Raw genomic sequence first — 23,862 nt, forward strand, 5'->3', positions numbered from 1 at the left:
TTCTCTGTTCTTGCTCCTGGCATAACCAAGACTGCAACAGACTGAAAACTAAACAGTCATCAGTTTCATCTAAGCTGTTTTAGAGAAACCTGTGGGCACAAGTAAATCTGACAAGAATCAGGTCAAATTTGAAATTTCAACTTGCAATGTAGGGAAAAAAAACTGCAAAATTAGGAGGAAGGGAATTAGAAGACACAAAGAAAAATACTTTCAAGATTACTTGGTTGTCTTAGTTTACAGAAATTTAAATTAATCAGTTCAAGGGCACCAAATAATCAAGATTACAGATTAAAGAATAGTAGGATGCATGATCCTGTAAAAGCTTTGGGAAAGGCGATTGTGAATAACACATTAAACCCATCAACACTGTTTATCTCAGCAAGAAAATAAGCAAGCAAGACCTTAATATCCAAGCAAGGTTCTTGAAAATTATCAAGTGCAAGATCACTTTAGAATACTGAGAGAAATTATGGTCCATTTCTTTAAAAGAACAGGTAATATTTTTAAAAGCAACTAAGGGCCAAATTTACAGAATTATTTATACACCTGAGGTACAGATAGATATCTAGTATGATTTACAAGAGTGCTTAATATGACTTCCCATTTGTTTCCTAGGAGTCAGGTAACTACTTGTATTTTTTCTTTTAACTATCTGGATGAAAGAAGCTTAAAACCTAATTTTTTTAAATGTGATTTTAAAGCTTGTCTACATATACACACAAGCTCATATATACTTGAAGTACAATTGCCTCCAGCATAGAAGCAGTTCCATTGTTTATACCAATGCAGATTATCCTAATAAATTTAGGGGGAAAAATCAACTAATAGCAATTAATGGCATCATAATAGTGGTGTAACTTCATTCACAGTATGGATGAAACTTGTTGCTATTTAACTTTTTCAATAAAAAAAATGTAAAAAAATCAGCACCTTAACCAGAATAGTTAAAAACCAGCACAACATTCAGTGCTTTAGGCCTTGGGCTCTTAAGAACCATTACATTATGCAAGTCACTTTTAAAAATGAAACATAAGGGTTCTTGGGAATTTTAGCCAACTCTACTAAAGCTGTGATGGGCAGGTAAAACAAGCTGCAACTGCTGTCAAAAGATGAAAGAAGAAAAGTTAGGTCTGACTTCTATAGCCAAAAAGGGGGAAAAAGGAAAGATAACAAAAGCATGTTAAATCTAAGAAGGGAGAGAATAAATCAGTATAAACAAACTGGTTAACACTGCTTACAAATTCTAAAAGGAGGACTAAGAGAGCTCATCTCTAAATCAGAATTCACACAGTAGCTGGAAGATTACAAGGTTTAAGAAAACCATTAGAAATTCAGTATTATAACTTACTTTCTTTTTCTCTTCTATCATCTTATGTAAAAGGAGAAAAGAGGGGAGAAATAGTTCACTAACTGTCCAGCATGATCATGAACTATGCAAAATTCTGAAGTTTTTTGGGGTTTTTTTTACAAGATAAAGTGAAATTTATTATCTCATTTCGACTTATGCAAAATATCTAGCTGCAAGGTAAGGAAATCAATCTGCTCAGTCATGGGGAGCCCTGTGGTTCACCCTGACCTGGCATAGTGCTTGCTTTGCCTCAACTCCCAGGGAGGCTCAGGAGCAAGGTAAGCACTATGCCCTGCAACTCCTCAAGACTCAGGCCAGCAAATGGGCTCCCCTCCTTTCAGCATCCTGAAAGCAAAGGGGTGCAGCACCACGCACTGCTGCAGCCCAGAGCTGTCAACTTGCGGGGTGGGGGGGGAGGAGCTGTCAACCAAGCCTCACCATGTAGCTGGCATCAGGCTGCATAGAGGGGCTACCCTGCCACATGTTCAATTTTAAAGCTCAAGGGAAACCTGCCAAAAGTGTTACACAGTTTGTGGAATATTTTTGTGGCTGGTTTCCCTATCTGTTGCACCACCAATTCCCTGAATGTGTGGCTGGGTTACTGTTTATGTTGAGATATAAAAAAGGTTAATTGCATCTTAAGTGTAACATCTGTCAGCAGCCTAAGTTACTGTGTTTGCTAGAATTTAACATGCAACATGAGAAAAGAAAGCCTCATCTTGGAGTTGAGTATGGGTAGGGCAGGATGAGCAGCTGCTGAGGTTCAGGTAGTCAACTCTTTTTCATAGATTGGAAGGGGCTCGAAGGGACCTCGCAAAATCATCGAGTTCAGCCCCCCTGCACCAGGCAGGAAAGAGAGCTGGGGTCAGGTGACCCCAGCGAGGTGACCATCCAATCTCCTCTTGAAGATTTCCAGAGTAGGTGATTGCACCAACTCTGGAGGGAATTCATTCCAAGTCTGGACACCCTAACTGTGAAGAAGTTTTTCCTAGTGTTAATCATGAAATGGTCTTCCAGGAGTTTGTGGCCATTACTCCTGGTTTTCCTTAAGGGTGCCCTGGTGAACAGTTGTTCACCGAGCCCTTGATGTATTCTCCTGATATAGCGGTAAGCTGCTACTTGGTTTCCAGCTTTGCCCATCTCCTCCCTGGTACTTGCCACACCTGCCACTTGCTCACTCACACCTGCACCCCTCTTTCCCCTTACACTTGACCCCCCCACCACACACACAGTGGTTTCCCACAGCTCTCCCACGCTCCCCACTGTCACGCACACACACTGTTCCCTGCCACCTGCACCACCCTGGCTCAGCCAGCAGCGCCAAAATCTCCAGCTTGCAACAGCAGGGAGGAACACCGGGGAGACTGCAGTAGCAGAGTAGCTTCTCCGGCTCCAGTTCTGACCATGATCTGGGCATAGAGCCAGAGCTGTCAGTGGCTAAGCTGAGGACAGAGCTGGAGTCGATGCCAAAACCTAAAATAAATGCTATGGGGGGAGGGAGGGCAAGTGGCAAGGGTCTGGAAACTGCCTCAGCGGTGGGAGGGACAAATTCAAAATGACTCCCCAATAATTAGATTTGACATATGGAAAATTATCAACAAATTCATAATTTTCTATTAGAGAATCTAATTATTGGGGGGTTGTCCAAAATTCAAAATCATCTTGGATTGGGGTAAATACGGTACGTACAATGTTTATGAAACACTACTGCTAGAGGCTGAAAGTTATTGACTCCACCCGGAAGCTTGATTACGCTCCTTTTCTACAAGTCAAAAAGGACAGATTCTATTCTTAATTACCCCAGTGAACCCCAGATAATTGCTACTGAAGTAAAGGGAGTTATTCCAAATTTATACTAGCATAACGGAGATCAGAATCAGATCCGAAAAGACTGTTTTTCCATCTGGAAAAAGTGAGAACAATAATATATAGCCATTTTTTCTATTAAAAAAAAGCCAACTGCTGCAGACAGGGTGTTTATTTCTTTTAAATATCAATGGCTGAGCAATGGTTTGCCTCGCACTCCTGTTTTACTGATACATCCTTATGTTCCTGAAATATTAACTCCTTTCTTGCTCCTCCATCTAAAATAACAAAATCAGGTTACTTAAGGGAATTCTAATATAATCAGAGGCTCCTGAGTACAGAGATGACAGAAGGCTTCTCCTCATAAATATTGAACACCTACTGTGCTCAATGTCACCCTCCACTTGGGGAATGCAGGATTAATAGCTGCAAAGGTTGCAACTGCTCATACATTCTCCATCCCAGCACCGGTGGACATTTATAGACATAATCCAGGAGACAGGGTGAGGGGCGCTTTAATTAATGCAGCTCTGAGAGCTGTGTTGATGAAAGCTCGTGGAGCATCACAAGATAGCCCTGTTTATAAGATGACCACCCAATAATCAGATTCCATATATCAAGGATTGTCAACCGGGGGTATGCGTACCCCTTAGGGTACTTGGCAAGGTCATAGGGGGTACACGCAGGTGGGTGGGGACGGAGTGTGCCCTGGGGGGTGGCAATGACGGCATCTCCCACAGCACATTCCCACACATCGCCTCTTACTCGGTGGAGGAGGGGCGTGCCGGGTGCCGTCAGCCCCATGCAGTACATCGCAGCGCCTCCCCTCCCCCCACCCCAGCTTGCTCACCTGATTGGCCGCCAGGAGGCAGCAAAGCGCAAAAGGTCTGAATGGGGGTGGAGGGGGGGGGAGCAGGAGTGTGTTTCTGTGAGAGCTCCCAGGAGCAAGGGGGGGAAGGGCAGCAGCATCCCTCTGTGGACTGACCTGGGGCAGGGGGGCTCACATGCAGCGGCCACCGCTGCACCCCACTATCCCACGGCCGGTCGCATGTCTGGCTCTGCAGGCTGCTGACAGATGGCACACAATTAGCCAGGTGTGTGGCCCGTCAGCAGCCCGCAGAGCCGCACATGTGACCAGCTGTGGGAGGATGACTTGTGGGCCTGCATGTAGCACAATGGGAAGGAGATGGTGGACCTCATATGGTGGAAAAGGGACAGACATAGACTTTTCAGAGACAAGCCCTCCGAAGAGAGCAAGGACAGTGACAACAATGAGGACAAATGTGATGATGACAAGTGAAAACACTAGAATGGCAATGGGTGTGCAGGCGCACGGGTGCGTGGTGCAAACTTTGTAATGGGACTAAAATAGATTAACCGGTAAAATGTGTTTTGGTCTGTCAAGTAAATTATAGTGGTCACTTGAAGGATTAAGTAGAGTGTCTGAACCTTACCTGGGGGGGGACCTCACCTTGTATTTGAGTAAATACAGTAATATGAAATGTTTTGGCAAACATACAGATTCAGAGTAATGGAGAATTCTTTCCTTCAGTTGCCTGTTTTGTGTTTAAAAACACATTTTTCTAATAAAACTTCTACAATAAACAACAAAATAGCTACAATTACATAAACCATTAAACACAAGCTGCTGCTTTAGACATTTTTTTTAAACTACATTTCTGTCACTGTAGGATTTATGAAACCCACTGGTTACCAGGATCCTTGATTTCTCAGCTCCCAGGTTCAGAATAGCGAAGTAGCAACATTTGCAAAAGTATAAATCACATTATAGCCTGTCAGAGACAGGCTATAAAACCAAGGAATCAGTTGAAAATATTGGGAACCAGACATAGGAGAGGCTAGAAACCATTAATGATTCCAACACAGTCAAGTAGTGCAGACTTCCCAGAAAGTTATAGAAAGACAATAAAATATAGTAAATAATATATACAAATAATAAATCAAAATTCTCCAAACTCAAAGCTCTCTTCACCGAGTTCCCTGTGCTGTTGTCATCATTCTCTTTCCCTCCTCACTCTCTCTTTTGTTCTCCCTGTCTACTGCCTTTCTTTCCTCTCATTGAAGAGCTAGTATTGTTTCTTTCTTTTACAAGCAAGAACACTGCTCCTTCCTGCTTCTTGTTCTCATTTCCCTTTTGGGCTGCTCATCTGTAACACCAGAAGAACCAGTCATCGTAGGGGAGAAAACAGCCACTATGGAAACTACTAATGCCAGGACAGAAGCTCATCCTGATGCACCACCACTGAAGTTTTTGGAGCAGGGTGAAGTTTCTTACCTACCTTTATTTGTGGCAGGCATCATAGGTAATCTAGGTGTCACTATACTACACAACAGCTCACTGCTCACAGAATTGGAAGAAGCTGCAAGAAGAATCCCTTGAGGAACAGAAAGGGTTTAAGAACAGAAACCGAGATGCACAAAACCCCACAGGCTGCAGGTTTCTACTTTTAAACTATTTATAGCTTCATTATATTTCAAATTATTATTATTACTATTGTTACTAATACTATGACTACAATAAAAATAAAAATCATAAAGAAGCTTGTATGAGCCTCATTTTGTAAAGAAAACTGTCAGCCTTTGGGGGAAAGACAGTGATTATCTTCGATAAAAACAATCTGGGGCCCAACAGGCAGCATCTGCCTCCCTCCCTCCCAACAAATGACCTTCCCAAACTGTAGGGCTACTGACATCTATATAACAGGTCAGGTTAGTTTTATATGTTATTCAAGTCATATCTGGAAAAAAAAAATCTAGACATAAATGTGTCTGCAGAAAGGTCAGTATTTTCTAACAGAACCTAGTATTTATTTTTTTAAAAGCATCTTTAGCTACAGTTTTAAAAATAAAAGCTATTATGTATAGAAGCATTTATTTGGGTAGAAAGGGTTTGTTTTGTGTGCTTTGGGTGTTCTTTTTTTAGATATGCATATGATTTGAATGAGTACCTGATCAGATTACAGAAGATAGACATGTTTTCAGCATCTTTATAGAAGGGTCTGGGCCCAAACTAAATTAATGGTAGTCCAGCTTTCAGATTAAGTTTGGAGGGTCATATAGAATGGAACCTGCACCTAAACAATCCATGAATGCAGAATCAATATCTGACCAAAGGGGTTTTCCAAAACTCTAACAACAACAGTGCACCCATTTTTCCATCTCGAATATTAGAAGTACTAGAAATTTCCTAAAAAAGGGCATGTGCATCATGTAAGTCCCAGAAGACAGAGATTTTTCTCAAAATCCACTCTTTTCACATTACTCAAAGAATGTACTTTCAACAAAGAACAGGCCATAAGACAAAAATGAGCAAATTCTAAAACTAGGAAGTAATATGAGTAACGTAACACACAGCTAGCTGCCACAGCAAGAAAATTCAAGGCCATATCTGCCATTTCATCCTCATACCTTCCATTATGCCTATTAGGTTGGACACCAGAGTCTGAAAGTGTGCACTGCAGTATTCACCCAAGCAAAATGGGACACACTTAAGATGGATTTATTTTTAAACCCTTTGCATTCTTCACTACTGTGCCTTTGCAAGAGAATCTGAGCTAATGGACTGCTTGCTGTCCCTGCAACCAATCTTATTTTCAAGACCAATTCCATACAAAAGTCCCATCTAGCAAATTATCAAAATAAGATGTTACTAATTTGACAAGGACAGTGCCAAATGACTCAATATAACTAGTTTGTGGAGTTACATCACAATAGTTACTGAATAAGAACCTAATGCTGAAAAAGGTCCTCAGCTCCAATTGATATTGGTCATTTCAAGGAGAGTTCAGCAGCTTACAGCACTTGATATTAAAGTAACTATTGGGTCAGAAGCATGCTGTGTGAAATGCAACAACCCACTGTTTACCATTATTTTTGCAGGACAGGACAGGATAGGGATTTTATGCATTGTAAAGCTTTACATCGGTTCTTTCTATTTCATTCTCACTGCACTTCACCTGGATATTAAACTCCTACCGTCAGTCACATTACTAATCAGTAGTACTCCCAGAAAAGGAAAGACAAATATTTTACATAGCTATGCTCCAGGCCCCAGGCTTCAAAGCCATTGTAAACAACTGACTGCAGGAGTCCTAGTAACATTATCACCTGATACCAGACATGACTGCACAAGCCCTTGTGATCTGCCAAAAATTTATTCTCATACATAAAAAAAAAAAAAAATGGAGCACAAAAATATGGAATTAACACAGCATGTTTACAAAACAGCTGAAAGAGTCTTAATAACTGTTTAAAGAGGGATGTAAAAATAAAATGCACCAGTAAAAATATTCAGGTTATTTACTTCCCTATGAGGTTTTGTATTGTCATCTCTTAGGATGCACCTTCAGGTTTATCGATTTAAAAAAAAAAAAAAAAAATACACATCTCTGATGCTGGAAAAAGATGCAATTATCTTTAGACTGTTTTCAGAGTTATATATTGTTTTGGCTGAGAGATACAATTCTGGTCGTGTTTTTCACAATATTATGAAAGCACCAGTATAGTGAAGACCACCCATCTCCCACATTCCATGCTTGTGACAATGAGGTGGCTGCAGGGCTCCCCTACGAGAGAATTTGACCATACCTTCATGGGTAGGTTCAGGGTCAGGCGTAAGTGAGATGTCATCCAGCTCGCGCAGGCAGAGCCATTCTCCATCCATAGACACTCGGAATTTGCAAAGATAGATGGTCTCCATGGCAGCCTGCGTGATCTTGTCTGTGGTGGGGGTTGGCATATCACTTTGAGGCGTCAGAGCAGACATGATGACTCAGCTGGTACAACAACAACAAAAAAAGGACTAGAAAGAAAAGCTTTCCAAATGGAAAAAAATATAAAGAAATACCTCGCTGTTCAAGAGCAGATTTGCATAAGATCACACAAACTGCCCTGGTCTTTTCATGTACATACACACACACACACACACACACACACACACACAGAGCAAGGCAAAAAATGATGCTCCTCTTCTTGTCTGTCTCCTCCTCCTTTCTCTGCCAACTCTCTTTCTTCAGCTGTGCTAAAGGCAATGAATCCTAAGCATCCAGAGAAATCTTGCCCTCTGCATCAAAAACAAGAAAAAAAATTAAAAAAAAAAAAAGAAAAAGAAAAAAAGGAAAGCTTCCTTTGTAGGTTTCCAAATCAAAATGAGAAGAAAAAAAACCACCACCCCAAAACAGACAAATAGATCTCCAGAAGTGCTGAATCAAACTGCCAGCCTTTCTCCCCCAGATGAGCCAGAATACCGAGTGCTAATAGGATTGGTTGTGCGCAGTAAGCAGGGTGTTGACCAAAATGGCTGACTAATGAACTGAACTGAAAATTCAGACTCATGTGACCAGCTGCTCTGAGAGTAGGGCGAGCAATTCCCAGGATGCTTTATAGATGCTGCTGATGTAGGGAGAGCAATTAGGCTGATATTGGTATCATCATCCATAGCCTCTTTTCAGACTATGCTAGTCAATCTGCGATCAGGCATAACACAATGCACATATTTCTTTTCAGTCTGGCTCAAGCTAGAAACCAGCAAGGAATATCAATGCAATGACTACAAAGAGAGATTTGTACTCCTTTCACAGGCCTGGCTGCTTCTACATAAATTAAATAGAAGATCCTCATTTTTAGACTGGGTGTGCAAGTTACAGTTTAAATATCATATCCAGGCATCTGCAACTTTCTCAAAAGCTACCTTTTGAACTAAAATTTCCCCATGAGAAAAATATTACATGGATTTATCCTCTCAGATAAGAGAATGTGAATAAATCTCCTAGCTTTAAGTATTCTCACTGATTCATGACAGATTTTAAACTAAGAGAGCGAGAGACCAAGCCTAACTTTTTTCTGAATTTTTAAAGCTTTATTAAACAAATATTAAAAACAAATGGTGAAAGTGCAAAGGCATGTAACCATCCCAAAGGCCGAGCATAAAACATTTATCAGCAGGGATATGGGTTTTCCGTTTGCAATGGAAAAATGCAGTAAAACACAGATTTTCTCATTTTAAGGAGAAAACACGGATTTTCTCTTTAAGGAGAAAAATGCAGGTTAAGGGTGGTTTCGTCTAGCAGACTGGCAGAGTTCCACCCTGCAAGGGGCTGGGGGGGAGCCGGAGGAGGGTAGTCAGGCAGGGGGCATCATGTGCACTCACAAAAGCACATGGCTGCCAGGCAGTCTAAAGAGCAGCTCCCACAAGTAAGTTGGGGGGGGGGATTGGAGGCCCCATAGTGAGAGGGGGTAGTTGGGCAGGGTTAGGGCTGCTACCCAGGGTGTGTGGGGCTTGGTGCCTAGGGCCATGTGCAGCCACAGGGCCCTGGCAGGAAGTGGAACAGGGCTGTGGGCAGCTCATCTGGGGAGCGAGGGAAGGCTGGTTCCCTGTCGCTGTATGCAATCCTGGGGGGACATGGGGAGCACATGCCCCCCAGATTTGTACATGGGATGGGGGCAGGCTGCCTGCTGTGGGCTTGGGCTCCTCACCCTGCTGCCTTATCCCCAGGGCCTCCATGGCCCAGCAAGCAGGACTTGATGCGGCAGGGAAGAGCTGGGCCAGGTGGGGAAATTCAGTGTTGCCACGAGCCTAGTGCCGCCGTGGCAAGATGCCTCCTGTCCGCCCAGCTGCAGTGAAAGGCACAACTCCACACTGCCACCCTCACTGCTGCCAAGTGGGCAGGGAGCGCCTCGCCATAGTGATACTTGGCTCATGGCAGGGGTACCGAGCTTCCCCAGCTGGCCCTGCTCTGCCCTGCTGCACCAGGTCCCACCTGCTGGGCTGTGGAGGCCCCAGAGGGAAGGCAGCCGGGTGGGGACCCTGAGCCCACAGCCGGCAGCCCCCTCCCCGCTCCCACCCCACCAAAGGGCTCTATTCCAGCGGTGCTGCCCATGGGAGAGCGGGTGCCAGGATCTACGACCTACTCCACTGTAGGAGCCACTGCCTCCCACAGATAACAGCCGGGGCTCAGGTGCTGCTGGTAAGGGCAGGGGGTTGTAGACCCAGGTCCCTCGCCCAGAGACCTCACAGCTGGGGACCCCCTCCGACAGGGCTTGGGGGGGGGGGAGGGAGGGGCAATGGCATGGACAGGGTTCCAGCATATCTGAGCTGCTCAGCACCACAAAGCAGTGGGGGGAGAGAGCCACAGCTGGACCTGTGTCCTCATGAGCAAAGGGGGCAGGGGGAGCTCTGATTTTCCATGATAAAACACAAAAATCAAACTCCAAAATCTATAGGTATTTAGAATTTATTTTATTACTAGCTGAAACCCACAAAACATCTGCAATTAAATTTTTACTGCAAAAGTATTTCTCTAAATACAGGACTTTTACTTATCCTTTGACCAAATACTTTAATTGAATCAAAACGTCTTGTCCTCAAAAAGGCTACATAAAGCTGTCCATGTGTAAACACAGGTTTAGGAATATAACTACTTATTTTGTCAAGAGTCTGACCTTGTGACTTGTTTATAGTCATAGAATAAAATGACCCTTGTACACATGAGGAAATTGCCCGTTTTAGTGGTTTAATGGCCCTTTTTAACGATTTACTTGTGTAACAGTATACACGTTTGGCAGCATGTTACGATTACATTTCATAACAGTGTACACATTTGGTGGTGTATTTCAATTTACATGACTTTTTTACATAGCAAACTAAAACACATCCCATGTATTTTAGGTGTGGTACGTAACAAATTCCAGCGATATTCTTTACATGTAAAAGGGCCCTATCCTGAGAAGGTGGCAGGGACAGTGCACAGGATGCTGGAAGCCTGGGCATGCTGAGGGAAGCTCAGGCTTGGTGGGCTTCCAGTGCCCCATGCATCGTCCCTGTCACCTTCTTCAGCTGCCAGCACACCCAGCCACCCTCCTGGGGCAGCCAGCCCATTCCCAGGCAGTCCCAGATAGCAGGAAGGCAGCGGGGATGGTCCATGGGGCGCTGGAAGCCTGCCAAGGCCGAGCTTCCCTGAGCATGCCCAGGCTTCCAGTGCCCTGTGCACCGTTGGACCTGGCAGGTGTTGTCTGCAAGCTAGGGCTGCACCCATGCAACTAGCACCCCACCAGGGCAGCCCCGAGGGGCACTGCTGCTGCAGAGGGAAACACCAGGCCCCCCGCAGCTCAGAGGCTGCGTGACCCAGTGGCAGCTCACGTAGGCAGGCTCTGACAAAAGGAAAAAAAAAAAGTGGCAAGGGGCTTGATTTTGTTTTTCTCTCTCTCACAGCTGGGAAGCAAGCTGTTGGCAGGCCACACAGCCCCTGAGCTGTGGGGGATCCTGGTGCTTCCCTCCATGGCAGCAGTGTCCCCTAGGCAGCACCCACCTGCTGGCACCCTGCCCAGGCAGTCCTAGGGGTGCTGACACCACAGAGGGAAGCACTGGGGCCCCCCCACAGCTCAGGGCAGCTCGCCCCCCTGGCCACAGGAGAGGCAGGCAGGCTCTGGGAAAAAGGAAAAGGATAGGACCCCTCACCCCTTCCCCACCCACTTTGGCAGAGCCTGCCTTCTCCGCGATGTGGGGCCCTAGTACTTCATGCTAGCTCTGACTTGCCTGCATATCTGTTTGAAATGCCTTAAGATCTATAATAACAATGTGCTTATTTTGTCTGTCTGGAGCACTTTGATTTGTTATTTCATTAAGCACTGTGATTGGCTGCTGAGACAACCAGAGTGCTCTAGACAGAATAAGCCTATTGTTATTATAGATAGTGAGTGAGGCACTGGTAGGCTTCCAAATTTCTTTAAAATGATAACAATGAAATCTTAGGGTAGATTTGATTTAAATCAAATAGATTTAAATCATGATTTTCTACAGAAAGTTTTCTACAAAAAGTGCATTCTTGTTTAATATCTTTATTCATTTAACTTCTTGAAACTTTCCACTTTTAAAAAAAGGTAAGGGCCTGACTGTGTGTACACAAACTTTCAAAGAGACAGAAGGGCTGATGGGTGGGTAATCAGGTCTGTTAACAGCAGTACATGGAGATGATAGATAACAAGGATGTTATCTCTGGAGACAGCAAACTCTCCCCGTGTCTGAAGAAGAACGTTTGTGCCAGAAAGCTTGCAAAGAACAATTTTTCCAACTATCTAGTTTGTTTAATAAAAGATATCACATCTACCCAAAGAACCTTGTCTGCCTATGATCTCTGGAGGCACAAATCCAGTTTGAGAACTGAAACTAAGCATCACAGAGATGCTTAATGGGATCTATTAGACTGAGCACTGAGTCCCATTGGGTAAAGTGGTTTTCTTTAATCTTTACTAATCTATAGAGGAGCCTCTGGGAACCCCATAAGATTGGGCTAATATAGTCCATGGCCTGTTGTAACCTAAACTTCTAAAAAGGTTACATGTATACATTGTCTCAAACAGTATATAATTAGAAGTTGTAAACCCTATTCTATGATGATATCTTTGATCTTTAACATAAATTAAAACTATCTTTATATGTTTATTTTTTAAAGCATCTTAAAAATAGAAAAATACGTTAAAGAAAAAAATCTGATTTAAATAAAAAAATCCATTAAATCGTTGATTTTTATCCACGCTGTAAAACCTCCTGTTCAACTGATACATAGACACACATACATATAGTGGCGTTTCATTTTAACTGCAGATGCTGGGGTTTTTAATCAGAGAATTCGCATTTTTAAAATACAGAAAACCAGGATCCCTGCTTATCAGCAACAAAAAACCCAGCATGTTGAGAGACTGAAACCCCTTCCATCATGGGGCAACATATGTAGCACCAGCTCTCCATCTTCTACCTTACAAAGTGCTCCCTCAAAGGCCCAACATGACATACGCTGGTTCACATTTTGCTGCAAAGTGAAGTGTCCAAATTCAAATGAGACACATGCCCAGACCAAGAAGAGTTGAGAGAGGGAGACAGTGCACATGTATTATAGAGGCCAGACAGCTATTTAAACATTAGAATCCTCTACCAAAGATCCGTGCAGCAGTAGAAAAGGACTTCTAAAACCTGTTACCACTGAACATGGTATAAAATTGACAACTAACTCTCAACTACTTGGTATGTAAATGGTATCACTGCCTGGCATCTTACAGGTAAACTTGACTTTTCATGCCCCAAATCTTGTGCTTTACTGATACCACAGAGTTGAGTGTCTCAAGGTCACTGCTTAACTAGAGGTGCACCAATACATCGGTCCAATATCAGATTGGCACCAATATAAAGAAAATTAACTCTATTGGAAATTGGCTTTATGTGGCTGATAATTTGGCCAATAAATGCCCGTACGTGCACACAGCCACAGCGCAGCATGCAGGCGGCAAGCACAGCCTGGCAGCATGAAGAGCTGCGCGCAGCTGCTAAGTCTGTTGTGGTAGAAGGGGGTGGGGTGGCAGATCTACACCCCCTGTGGCAGGGGAGGGAGTGGTGCTGAAGTAGACACTGCCCAGCCGGGGCAGGGTGGGCATGGGACAGAGCCACGGTTCATCCGGGGGGCGGATCCTGCCACTGTGCGCCACTTGTCCAGGAGGTGTGTGCCTCCAGATCTGTGCAGGGCGGCACAAGCTGGCTTTAGCTGTGGGCTGGGGCCCACACTGCGCTACACTCAGGGTGGGCGGCAATGCTGAGAGAGGGCTATGGGAGGACTACGGTGAAATCTGGGATGACTACAACCCCCTCCACAGGCCCTCTCCCAGCGCTGCTGCCACCTGCCCTGAGCACAGTTCTGCAGCCTGCTTGGCCCACCCAGCACAGATCCCTCCTGGACAAGCGGCGGGAGCCACTCTCCACCGCCTGCACGAACCACAGCTCCGTCCCGTGCCCACCCCAGCTGGGCAGCGCCTGCCCCTGTCCCAACCCCACTCCCATCCTCACTATGGGGGGCACTGATCTGCCCCCCATGCCCCTTCCCTCCCCCCTTCCTTTTCACCACAAGAGACTTACCAGCTGCACTGGAAATCAAATCAGTATCGGATGATATGCCTCCTTAAGAATCAGCTATCAGTATCTGCCCCCAAAATCTCTATTGGTGCACTCCTATGCTTAACTATATGACAGAATGTAGCCACCCACCTAATGGCAATACTGTAACTTTTAGTTTTCATTATAGTCATAAAGTTGGGGGGAATAAAACAATTTACAGCAGTTATTTTTAACAAAGGCAAAGGGAACCAGTCACTCTGATACAGGAAAGGAGCGTGGAAATGGTTTAGTTAGAATAGTTATGCAGTGTCCTTTAAAGTTATAAACAAATTATAAAACACAGGCAAGAAGTTAAAAATTAAGTTCAATTTTCCAAAAATCAGCCAACCCTCTGAAAGCAAGCCAATCCATTCTGACATTACTATTCTAAAAGTTAAAACATTTATGTTTAGAGCATTCAGATTTAGTGCACAGGCATCAAGTATAAATTAGATTAATTTAACAAACTAATATTACTCCCTATCCTTTTCTCTTGTTTTGTGGGCTTTTTGGCACCTTGTAGCAAAACTTTTTTGTTCTCTAGAGACTACCTCTATTTTTAAAAGCAAGTGTACTCTTTCCCATGTCAGATACAGCAGGAAAAAAAAAAATCTACCTAGTCAGACTTCACACCAATTTTAAGGATGACACTCTACTCTGCATAGAATTTTAGTGCAGGGGTCAAAAAGCAGGTTTATTGCCGAAACTGAGTTGCAGCCATTTCCAGGGAAGAGTCTTTTCAGAAGAATATGGCAAGGGGGACTGCAGAGTGAAACGACAAAACTTGCCATCTGCAAACTTCATACAGTAAAATCTCCACTAGCCGGCATTTAAATAATCAGAATACTTTACAAACCGGAATTTCCAGTTGGTCAGCCAGATGCGGGGAGGGGCGGGGGGAAGCTCACCACCTGAGCTGCTGCTGCTCCATATGCAGCCACCACCACACACACACACCGGAGTTTTTCCATAACCAGCAATTCCCTTACCCTGAGGATGCCAGATAACAAAGATTTTACTGTATATCACAATATTATTTTCGTTACACAAGGCTGACAGTGACTGAGGAATTATGAAAGAATCTATACCAATGCCAGGCAAACAGAAAACAGTTAGTTGAGATTTAATGAGGATACTATTTACAAACAATCAAGGGTACTAAATAAAATGTAATCACACGGAAGTTCCAGGCAACTGAACAACTCAGTAAAGACTACAAGATAAAGATGTGTGAATGATGGATTTTTTCACAGTTCATGGTATAAACTAACTACTAATTTTCAGAAGTTGTATGAAAAAGCTTCCCCTGTGAGCAAGCTGTTCCATAATCATCTACTACACAATTTCTTGCATGTTCCCTGAAACATGTGCATTGTCCACAGACAACCTGTAAGAACAGATGAACCAACAATGAGCCAGGTCCCACATTTCTAAACAATAATTTGATAAATATCAGTTTTTCGCACCCCTACTCACACCGTGTTTTTTGCAGACAGAACCATGAATTTTATGTTCTGAACGTGGTGCCCAGTATCTTTTCCTTCACCCCCTGTGATGGGATGTAGAAAATAAGGTGGCCAGGCTCTGCTCCATGCAACCGCAACAATCCTCAGGTACCGTCTCCTGGTGCCTACTGGTACAGTCAACAAAACCCTTGGAGAAATGGCAGCACACCTGCTCCCAGTTCCAGAGCAAATGGAGCTTCCCTTCCATGCACACACAATCCCTGGAGCCATCTTCTCAGCAATGGACTATTCACAGGCCCTTAAGCAATTAAATCATCACCTCCTTCCCTGAAGAGAACAAGCAAGCAGGATCCAACTCTTTCTAGTACAGGAAGATGGGCAGGTTGGACTTGCCCCGTCCTTGAAGCTGGCACATACACACACCTCCTCCTCTCCTGCAGCAGTGGCACTTCGAACTCTAAAGGCTAAGAGAGTATTTACTAATGGTGCACCAAAAAAGATTTTTTTAGCCAATACCAATGGCCGATTATTAACTATTATCACTGATCCGATTGCCAATATGCAGCCCAGCAGCTTGGAGAGCAGTGTCCCACTGGTAAATCTGGGAGGGCGGAAGGGGCGTGGGGGAGGGGGGAAGATTGAGGCCCCACAGTGAGGGAGGAAGTGGGGCTGAGGCAGGTGCAAGCACTGCCCAGCCAGGGCGGTGAATGTGAATTTTGGGGGCTGCAGGAGGGTGGGGCAGCTCCCTGCCGCTGCGTGAACCCCCAGGGGATGCATGGGAGGCATGTGCCCCCCCCCAGATTTGTGCAGGGGTGAGGCCAGACTGCCTACTGCAGGCTTAGGGCCAGGGGCTGCACTGGCCTCTTCCCACTGGAGAGGCTGGGTGTGGGCTGCGCTCCAAACAAGTGGGGAGGGACGCAGCAGGCAACAGGAGTGCTGGGAGGGATGGCTACAGGATGGGCTACAGCCACCCCAAAATTTGCCACAGCACTCCTCCCAGTGCCACAACCACTCATCTGCCCAGAGTGCAGCCTTGGCTTAGCCCCACCCTGCCAGAAAGAGGCCTGAGCCCACAGCTGGCAGTTTCCCTTGCCCCACGCACAAATCCAGGGGGCGCATATCCCCCATGCTTCCCCCAGTGGAGCTGACCCTTCTCCCAACCACCCTGGACAAGCATCCCACACCCCACCCCAGGGTCCCATTCACAACCCTAGCTAGGCAGTGCCTATCCCTCCCTCAGCCCGACTCCCTTCCGGGGGGGGGGGGGGGGCCTTGATCTGCCCCCTCCATGCTCCTTCCCTCCCCTACACCCCTTCCCCGTCACAGACTTATTGGGTGGACACTGCTCTCCAAACTGCCCAGCTGTATTTCTGGATGCATGCACAGAATTTATTGGTGACATTAATACACCAGCCAAAAAAACCCAATTACCGATAATGTTAAATTTTCCTTTTATCAGTGCCAATCCAATATGCGACCGATATATAGGTGCACCTCTAGTATTTACTCAGCTCAGGGAAAAAGAGGGAATTATTATGGTCACAAACACAGTAAACCAACTTTATTTCTCTATCAAATGTTCAACACAAAGGTAATTCAGTATTTAGAATGACATATGCAACTGAAAGAGAAAATGGAAGCTGCCAAGAGCATTATGATCAGCTAGGCACCCACTGCAAGCCAAGAACAATTTTGCTGAATAAAGACCATGCAATCAGGACCACAGCACACATTTTCAAATTTTCACGGGATTTATTGCAACTTATATCAACTCAAGTCTTATTCTCTAATGTGTTTCTTTTGCTTATCTAATATCAGCTGCATCTGTGCCTCAATGGAAAGTCTCATGAACGTTCACCCAAGAGCAGCTCTTATTGGCATGAGTGGCCTTCACAGTCTCCCTACCTTTATCTTATTTCAAATCTCAAATGAAGATGTACTTTCCTTGGCCCTTACTGTTTCTATTTCTCTGCTACTATAATCTGGGATACTATGTATTTGTACATCATAAATTTAAACCGTTTTGTTCTAAGATAAATGCTGGTGTTTTGATTGCTTAGATTCATAGATTGTAAGGGGCTGGAAGGGACCTCAGAAGATCATTGGGTCCAGCTCCCTGCACCAGGCGGGAAAGACAACTGAAGTCAGGTGACCCCAGCAAGGTGTCCATCCAGTCTCCTGTTAAAGATTTCCAGGGTAGGCGATTGCACCTTCTCTGAAGGGAGCTTATTCCACAGCCTGGACACTAACTGTGAAGAAGTTTTTAGTGAAAGGTGATTTGACCTTGTGCATTCTTAAAAACCTTTGTATGGTTAGTCAGAGTTGCATAACATTTTGAGATGCCACTACTGGAAATATAAAACCAAGAAGAAACCAGACAAAATTTTATCTTAGTTTTATTTTCCCCATGGCCTGGAATAGACTTCCCTCAGAGGTGGTGCAGGCACCTCTGGATTCCTTTAAGAAACACTTGGATGCCAATCTTGCTGGGATCATTTAACCCCTGCTGACTGCCATCCCTTTGATTAGGGGGCTGGTCCTTTCCAGCCCTAATGTCTATGAAATCTATGAAATAGTTTTCCAACAGTTTGTGAACAGTTGTTCACCAACTGATGTAGCAGTAAGCTGCTACCAAGTCCCCTCTCAGCCTTCTCTTTTTCAGGCTGAAGAGTCCCAGGGTCGCTCAGCCTTTCCTCATATGGCTTGCCGTGCAAGTCTCTGATCATACAGGTGGGCCTTCTCTGGACTCTCTCAAGCTTTACCACATCCTTGTTGAAGTGTGGTACCCAGAACTGGACTAAGTACTCCAGCTGCAGGTCTCAGCAGTGCTGAGGAGAGCAGAAGAATCACTTCCTTGGTTTTGCTGCAGATACATCGATTGATGCATGCCAGAGTTTTATTTGCCCTGCTGGCTATAGAGTCGCACTGCCAGCTCATATTCATACCATATTCTATTGTTACCCCCAGGTCCCTTTCATTCGTGGTGCTGGTCAGTTGGCACTGCCAAGCCTGTAGGTGAGTAGGGGGTTGTTCGTCCCCAGGTGGAGCACTTTACATCTCTCAATGTTGAACTTCATCTGTTTCTCAGTCACCCAACTTGCTAGCCTGTCTAGATCCGCCTGTATCTGTAGACTATCTTTAAGCGTGACCACGCTTCCCCATAACTAGGTGTTGTCCACAAACTTTGCCAGTAAGCTCTTTACCCCCCAATCCAAATAATTGATAAAGATGTTGAAAAGTACTGGATCAAGTACAGACCCCTGTGGGACACCACCAGCCACTTCTCGCCAGGATGACACAGATCTGTTCATTAGGACTCTCTGGGTCCTACCCCACAGCTAGCTTCATATCCACCTAACTGTCTCACAGTTAAGCCCACAATCCACCAATTTTGTCATGGTAACATCATGGGTTACCAGACTGAAGGCTTTTTGGAAATCATGGTATACATTATTATCTCTGAATATTTTTATAGTGTTTTAAAATACCATAGGCACTGAAGCACTGTCAGCACATAGCAGGCACAGCACGAAAACTTGCAGTCTTTATAACACTAGCATTATGCTGCCCATTGGGTTAGACCAAAGAGAAGCACTGGTTATTTGTAAAATTAAAGCTACTGTATATGTATATAAAAATGCATAAAATCTTCACACTGGAGATGAGTAACAAATGATGCCATACAGCTGCAAGTTATTTGCAAACAACAGCAGTTTAACTCACTTTGTTTTTCTATAAATTTCAATGTTAATTCAGTTTTAAGGACTCCCTGTTGTCATAACCCAATGAGTTTGGTGCCTCGGCACTATGGAATTTTCTTGACACACGAGAGCCTCTTGCACAGTGAGGGTTTTTGCTGCATAAAGAACCCGCGTGGAGGAGGGAGTTCCCGCCACTTTTGCAGCTGCTTTTGCAGGATGCATTACTCTTTGCAGCACAGAGATGCGTGGTGCAAAGAGTTCCCGCCATTCAGATGCAAATTCGTGCCCCGCAATTGGCTAGTGTGAAATTATTCACACGTGGTGGCCGGTAATTGGCTTGCTGGCCGTTTAAAAACTAGCGCGACTTCTGCCCAAGTCGAAGAGCTTTGAGCACGCTGCAGAGTGCCTCTTAGAGATCCGACTTGCGGCTAGCTGATCGATAGACTGATTACCTATCGATCCTTCTTCCCGTCGCCGAACGCAGTCCCAGACGTACCCTTTTCCCGCCGGCTTGAGTTACGGACGAGTTTACTGGCATTGGCCTCGCCAGCTGGAGCAACTCACATTGTTGTCCAGACGACCGAACCGTTTCCGTCGCAGCCACCCGCGACGCAAGTAAAGTTTTTTGCAACCATTAAGCTTGTCAGCCTCTCTATTCACCAGCCCGCCCCGACGAACGGGTAAATTCTAAATCACCTCGAGTCGGTTCAGCCGGGCCGAAACACCTGTAACCAGCCTCCTCAAGTTTCTCATTCAGCTTGCTTGCAAATGTAAACCACTTATCTTCACTTGGTAAAACAGAGTATCTGTATTCTTCCCTCTTTATTGGAGAATAAAATAGAAATTACTGCATCCCCTTGCCATAAGCCTGTGAACACTTTGAGGAAATATCAAAGGCTACTGATTACCTCAGTTGTCAACAGTATGACAATAGCCCAGCATAAAATTCTTCTTGTATTAGTATTTCACCGATAGTGAAAGTCTCATAATGGAAACAGGCTGCCATCTCCATTACCAATGACATTTAAGCAAAAAGAAACCATTTTCTTTATTGTATATAATAATAATGATCTTCATACAAGACATTTAATGATCAGCTGGGTTAAGGACCATTTACATAGCAACATTCCTCAACTTCGGTAGTCATTAACTGCCAAGAAAACCCTACCTGTTATCTGTACTTGAGTCTCTTCTATTTCTTTACTGCTCTGTTGGGAGGGATTAATATTTATAAAAGTGCTTCTGGATCTTGAATGAACCATGCTGCGTGTGCAAGATACTGAAATAATCTTCCTACTCCTTCATAATTTGTTTTCTAGAATGCTGTGGGTACAGTACTAGCAATTAGAGAACCAAGGGGAACAACAGATGCAAAGAAAAACTTCAGTTGTGGTTATGCAGGAAGAAGGAGCAGATATTGGCTGATACCAGGGCCGTTTCAAGCCATGAAGATAAGAATAAGGGAATTTTTTTTAAAAAAGCCCCACTGAAACAGAATGCGAAATCTTGATCACATACAGGCTCCTCCTGTCCCTCCATTAATACCAAAGAAGGTTATCAACTTATTAAAATGCCCCAACAATGATGACACCCACTACATTGATCACTTTAATGCTATTCACCACAGCTGCCACCTAGAGATGACTTAAAAAGTGATTTATACCCTGAGGCCAAGTAAGCATGCAGGCAAGTAGGGCTAAGGCTCTTGCTGAAACGTACAACCTGTCTGTTTCTTCAGAGAAAAAACTCTAAACACCGACTTATGGTTAATTCCCAAGCAGTGAACCAGGGAGTAATACCCAGCAGCACAATCTGCTGTTGGTTGCTTAAGCAGTGAACAAACAAATAGTGCTACTGTCAGGGATGCAGGAGCTGAAGAGGAAGATGATATCGCTGACAACAGTTGATTTACAAGCAAGTTCAACTCGGGAAAAACAGACAAACATTCAGGGTAGCTTATTTCCTGTTCCCTTCAGTTCCCGGTATATCACTACATCAGTCTTTCTGTCACTTAGCGGAGGTCTTGACATAGGCTGTCACACAAGCAACTGCCACCCCTGAAGCACAGAAACACAGGGAGCCATTCACTATTATACTAGGTCTCCTTGCAAAACGTTAAGCGTTACACAGCAGCAGCTATTTACAGCCTAACAGAGGGGAGGGCATTGTGTTAGGAACAGCTGATTATTTTTTAAACTGGCTTGAACTCCCTCTGTGGCCTTAGGTAAGCCCATTCATTTCCCTCCCTCAGTTTCCCTACCTGCACAAAAGACCTGCCTTACAAGCCTCCTGTAAAAGCCTACCTAGTATACACTAAGAAAGCCTTCAGATATAAAGATCTCCGCAGACAACTAACCTGTGCAAGCGTGACCATAATAATCAACCTTTGTTCTACACCAGTGTTTCTCAACCTTTTAAGGAGTAAGTACCCCCTAACTTTGGAAAATGTTAGTAAGTACCCCAACACTCAATTTTCCAGGGGATTTTATATTTACAGACCAATGTGTGCCATATCTTGGAAAGAGGGCTGTGTATATAGGCCGTGATATGACAGATGTCTGATCTGGTGTGGATAGGGTTGCCACCTTTTATACCAGGGGTGCACAACTCCAGTATGTACCTGGGCTAGAGGTAGTGTAGACCAAAGCTAGGAGGGCTGAACCCAGTGCTGCACAAAGCACGGCGTACCAAATTATTACTGGGGAATTTAAAGCGCTGTGCAATACATGGCACACCAAGTTTTGTGCCATAGTTTTGAGAGGAAAAGAGGGCAAGAGACAAAGTGCTGGGGTACCTGCATACCCCCAGGGGTATGTGTACCACAGGTGGAGAAACTATGCTCTATGCCATGAATAACCTGTCCTCTCCCATTTTGGGATGGATGGATGGATGGATGGACAGATAGCACCTTAATACCAAATACGATTTTTTCCCAACAATCAATATTGTTGCGGGACAGAAAAACTCCTTTCCACTCAACCCCACACCAAAGGGATCGCACAACCAGGAGTACCAAGTCTCCCACCTCATCCAGCACAGTTACAAAGAGACGCTCCAGGGTCCTGGCAGGAGGCAGCCCAAGTCAGCCTGCCCCCGGGACCGCCGCAACCCTCTCCTCCGGCCTGATAAGCCTCCAGGTCTGCTCCAAAGCAAGGGGAGGGAAGAGGCTCACAAGCAGGAGGGGACACGGCTTCCCCCCTGGGCACCCCGAATCCCTTCTCCCAGCTTCAGCCCCCCGCGCCCGCCGCTTTCTGCCACTTCATCCGAGCCGCCCGGTCTGGGGGCGGCAGCAGCGGCACGGGCCCCTCCCAGCCCGGCCTGAGGAGCAGCTGCCCACGTCCCTGTCTCGCCGGGAGGCAGCTTTTCCTCTCGGCGCTTCGCCCGCCGCCGGCTCGGGCCCGGCGGCACATGGCAGGGGCGCGGGGCGGGGGCTACTCACGGGTGCCGGCGCCGCCGTGGCTCAGCAGCAGTACGGGCAGGGGCAGGGGCAGCGCGGCGCCGCCGGGCGGGCTCCAGTCGCTCAGCAGCGGCGGCGGCGTTGGGCGCGGGGCTGCGGCGGCGCCACAGCCCGGCCCGGGGTACAGGAGGAAGTAAGGGGGCGCCGCCGCCGCCTCTCCTTCGACCGACGGCCCGGGCCCCGCGTCCGCCTCCGGCTCCGCGTCCATGGTCCCTCCCGGGCCCGGCCTAGTCCTGGGAACTTGCCCCTGCGGGCAGCCGCCGCCGCCCCGCCCCGTGGGCGGCCCCGGCCCGGCCCGGCCCGGCCCGGGAGCCGCTCGTGTCGCCCTCAGCCGGGGCCTGTGTGGAGACCGTGCAGGCCGCCGCTCCGCGCCAGCACGGCCTGGCAGCCCTCTGCGAGCAGTCTCGTGCCCGCTCCTCTGCTCTTTGCAGCCACCTCAGCCCGAGGCAGCGCCGGTCTCCCTCTCCCACCTCAGCTTTCATCGCTTGCAGCACGTTTGTAAAACACGCGAAGGACTCCTGTGTCAGGACAGCAGCCCCCGGCCATGCAACCCTGGGACCCGGGGCTGCGGCCCGTGCCCGCCCTTCGCCTCAGGACTAGTGCCCTGCCTTGGCTTTCAGCGAGACTGCTCTGAGAAAAGGACGCCAGAGGTTACCCGGGTGGCAAGTGCAGGCCTCTCAAGACCTGCACAGAGGACGCAGAAGATCTTGCTTCCCTCAGTCCGGTTTGCGTCCTTTTTTGGCCGCTGACCTGAACCCCGCTGGTGCACAGAGGGGACAGACAGCCTGATTTCCCAGGGCAGATGTTATGCAGTAGTCGCTATTGCCACGGTACATCATCTCACTGCTGTAGGCACTGAGTGATGATAACTGCCCCTTGCCTGGGATGGAAACAGACACACACCACCAACACCAGTGTGACTTTCACTGATGTAATTTTACCCCCGATCTTTCCTAGGGTAACAAGATACCGAATTCTAATAAGTTGCACTGGTGTATAGGTTTATACACTAGCTAGATTATTTACCAATACCAGTTCCTCTTTATAACCAATACCAAGAGGCATTGTAGAGAAGTGAGATTGTTTAGTCCAACTCAGGGTTAATCCGGCAGTATTAACTTGGAAATAGGCAGCACTGACCTAGT

General features: G+C 45.9%; 1 protein-coding gene across 7 annotated transcripts in view; it reads right to left on the bottom strand.

Annotated features, from left to right (window-relative positions):
• The window catches only part of RUFY3 (RUN and FYVE domain containing 3), a 97,123-nt gene extending 74,131 nt beyond the window's left edge, over positions 1 to 22,992 (bottom strand). Inside the window, exons 1-3 of one of the 7 annotated variants that reach the window (XM_019493502.2) lie at positions 22,700 to 22,764; positions 7,763 to 7,950; positions 5,455 to 5,550 (exon numbers count right to left, since the gene is read on the bottom strand). In XM_019493502.2, the coding sequence (XP_019349047.1) occupies positions 5,455 to 5,550; positions 7,763 to 7,940 (274 nt within the window). In that variant the 5' untranslated portion in view covers positions 7,941 to 7,950; positions 22,700 to 22,764. Of the gene's footprint in view, positions 1 to 5,454; positions 5,551 to 7,762; positions 8,702 to 22,699 lie in introns of those variants that run through there. The other 6 variants (XM_019493506.2, XM_014607367.3, XM_019493503.2 and 3 more) reach the window with 6 other exon arrangements.
• Positions 22,993 to 23,862: the final 870 nt, after the last annotated feature.

Source organism: Alligator mississippiensis, chromosome 2 (assembly GCF_030867095.1).
Source record: "Alligator mississippiensis isolate rAllMis1 chromosome 2, rAllMis1, whole genome shotgun sequence".
NCBI classification, from domain to species: Eukaryota; Metazoa; Chordata; order Crocodylia; family Alligatoridae; genus Alligator; species Alligator mississippiensis.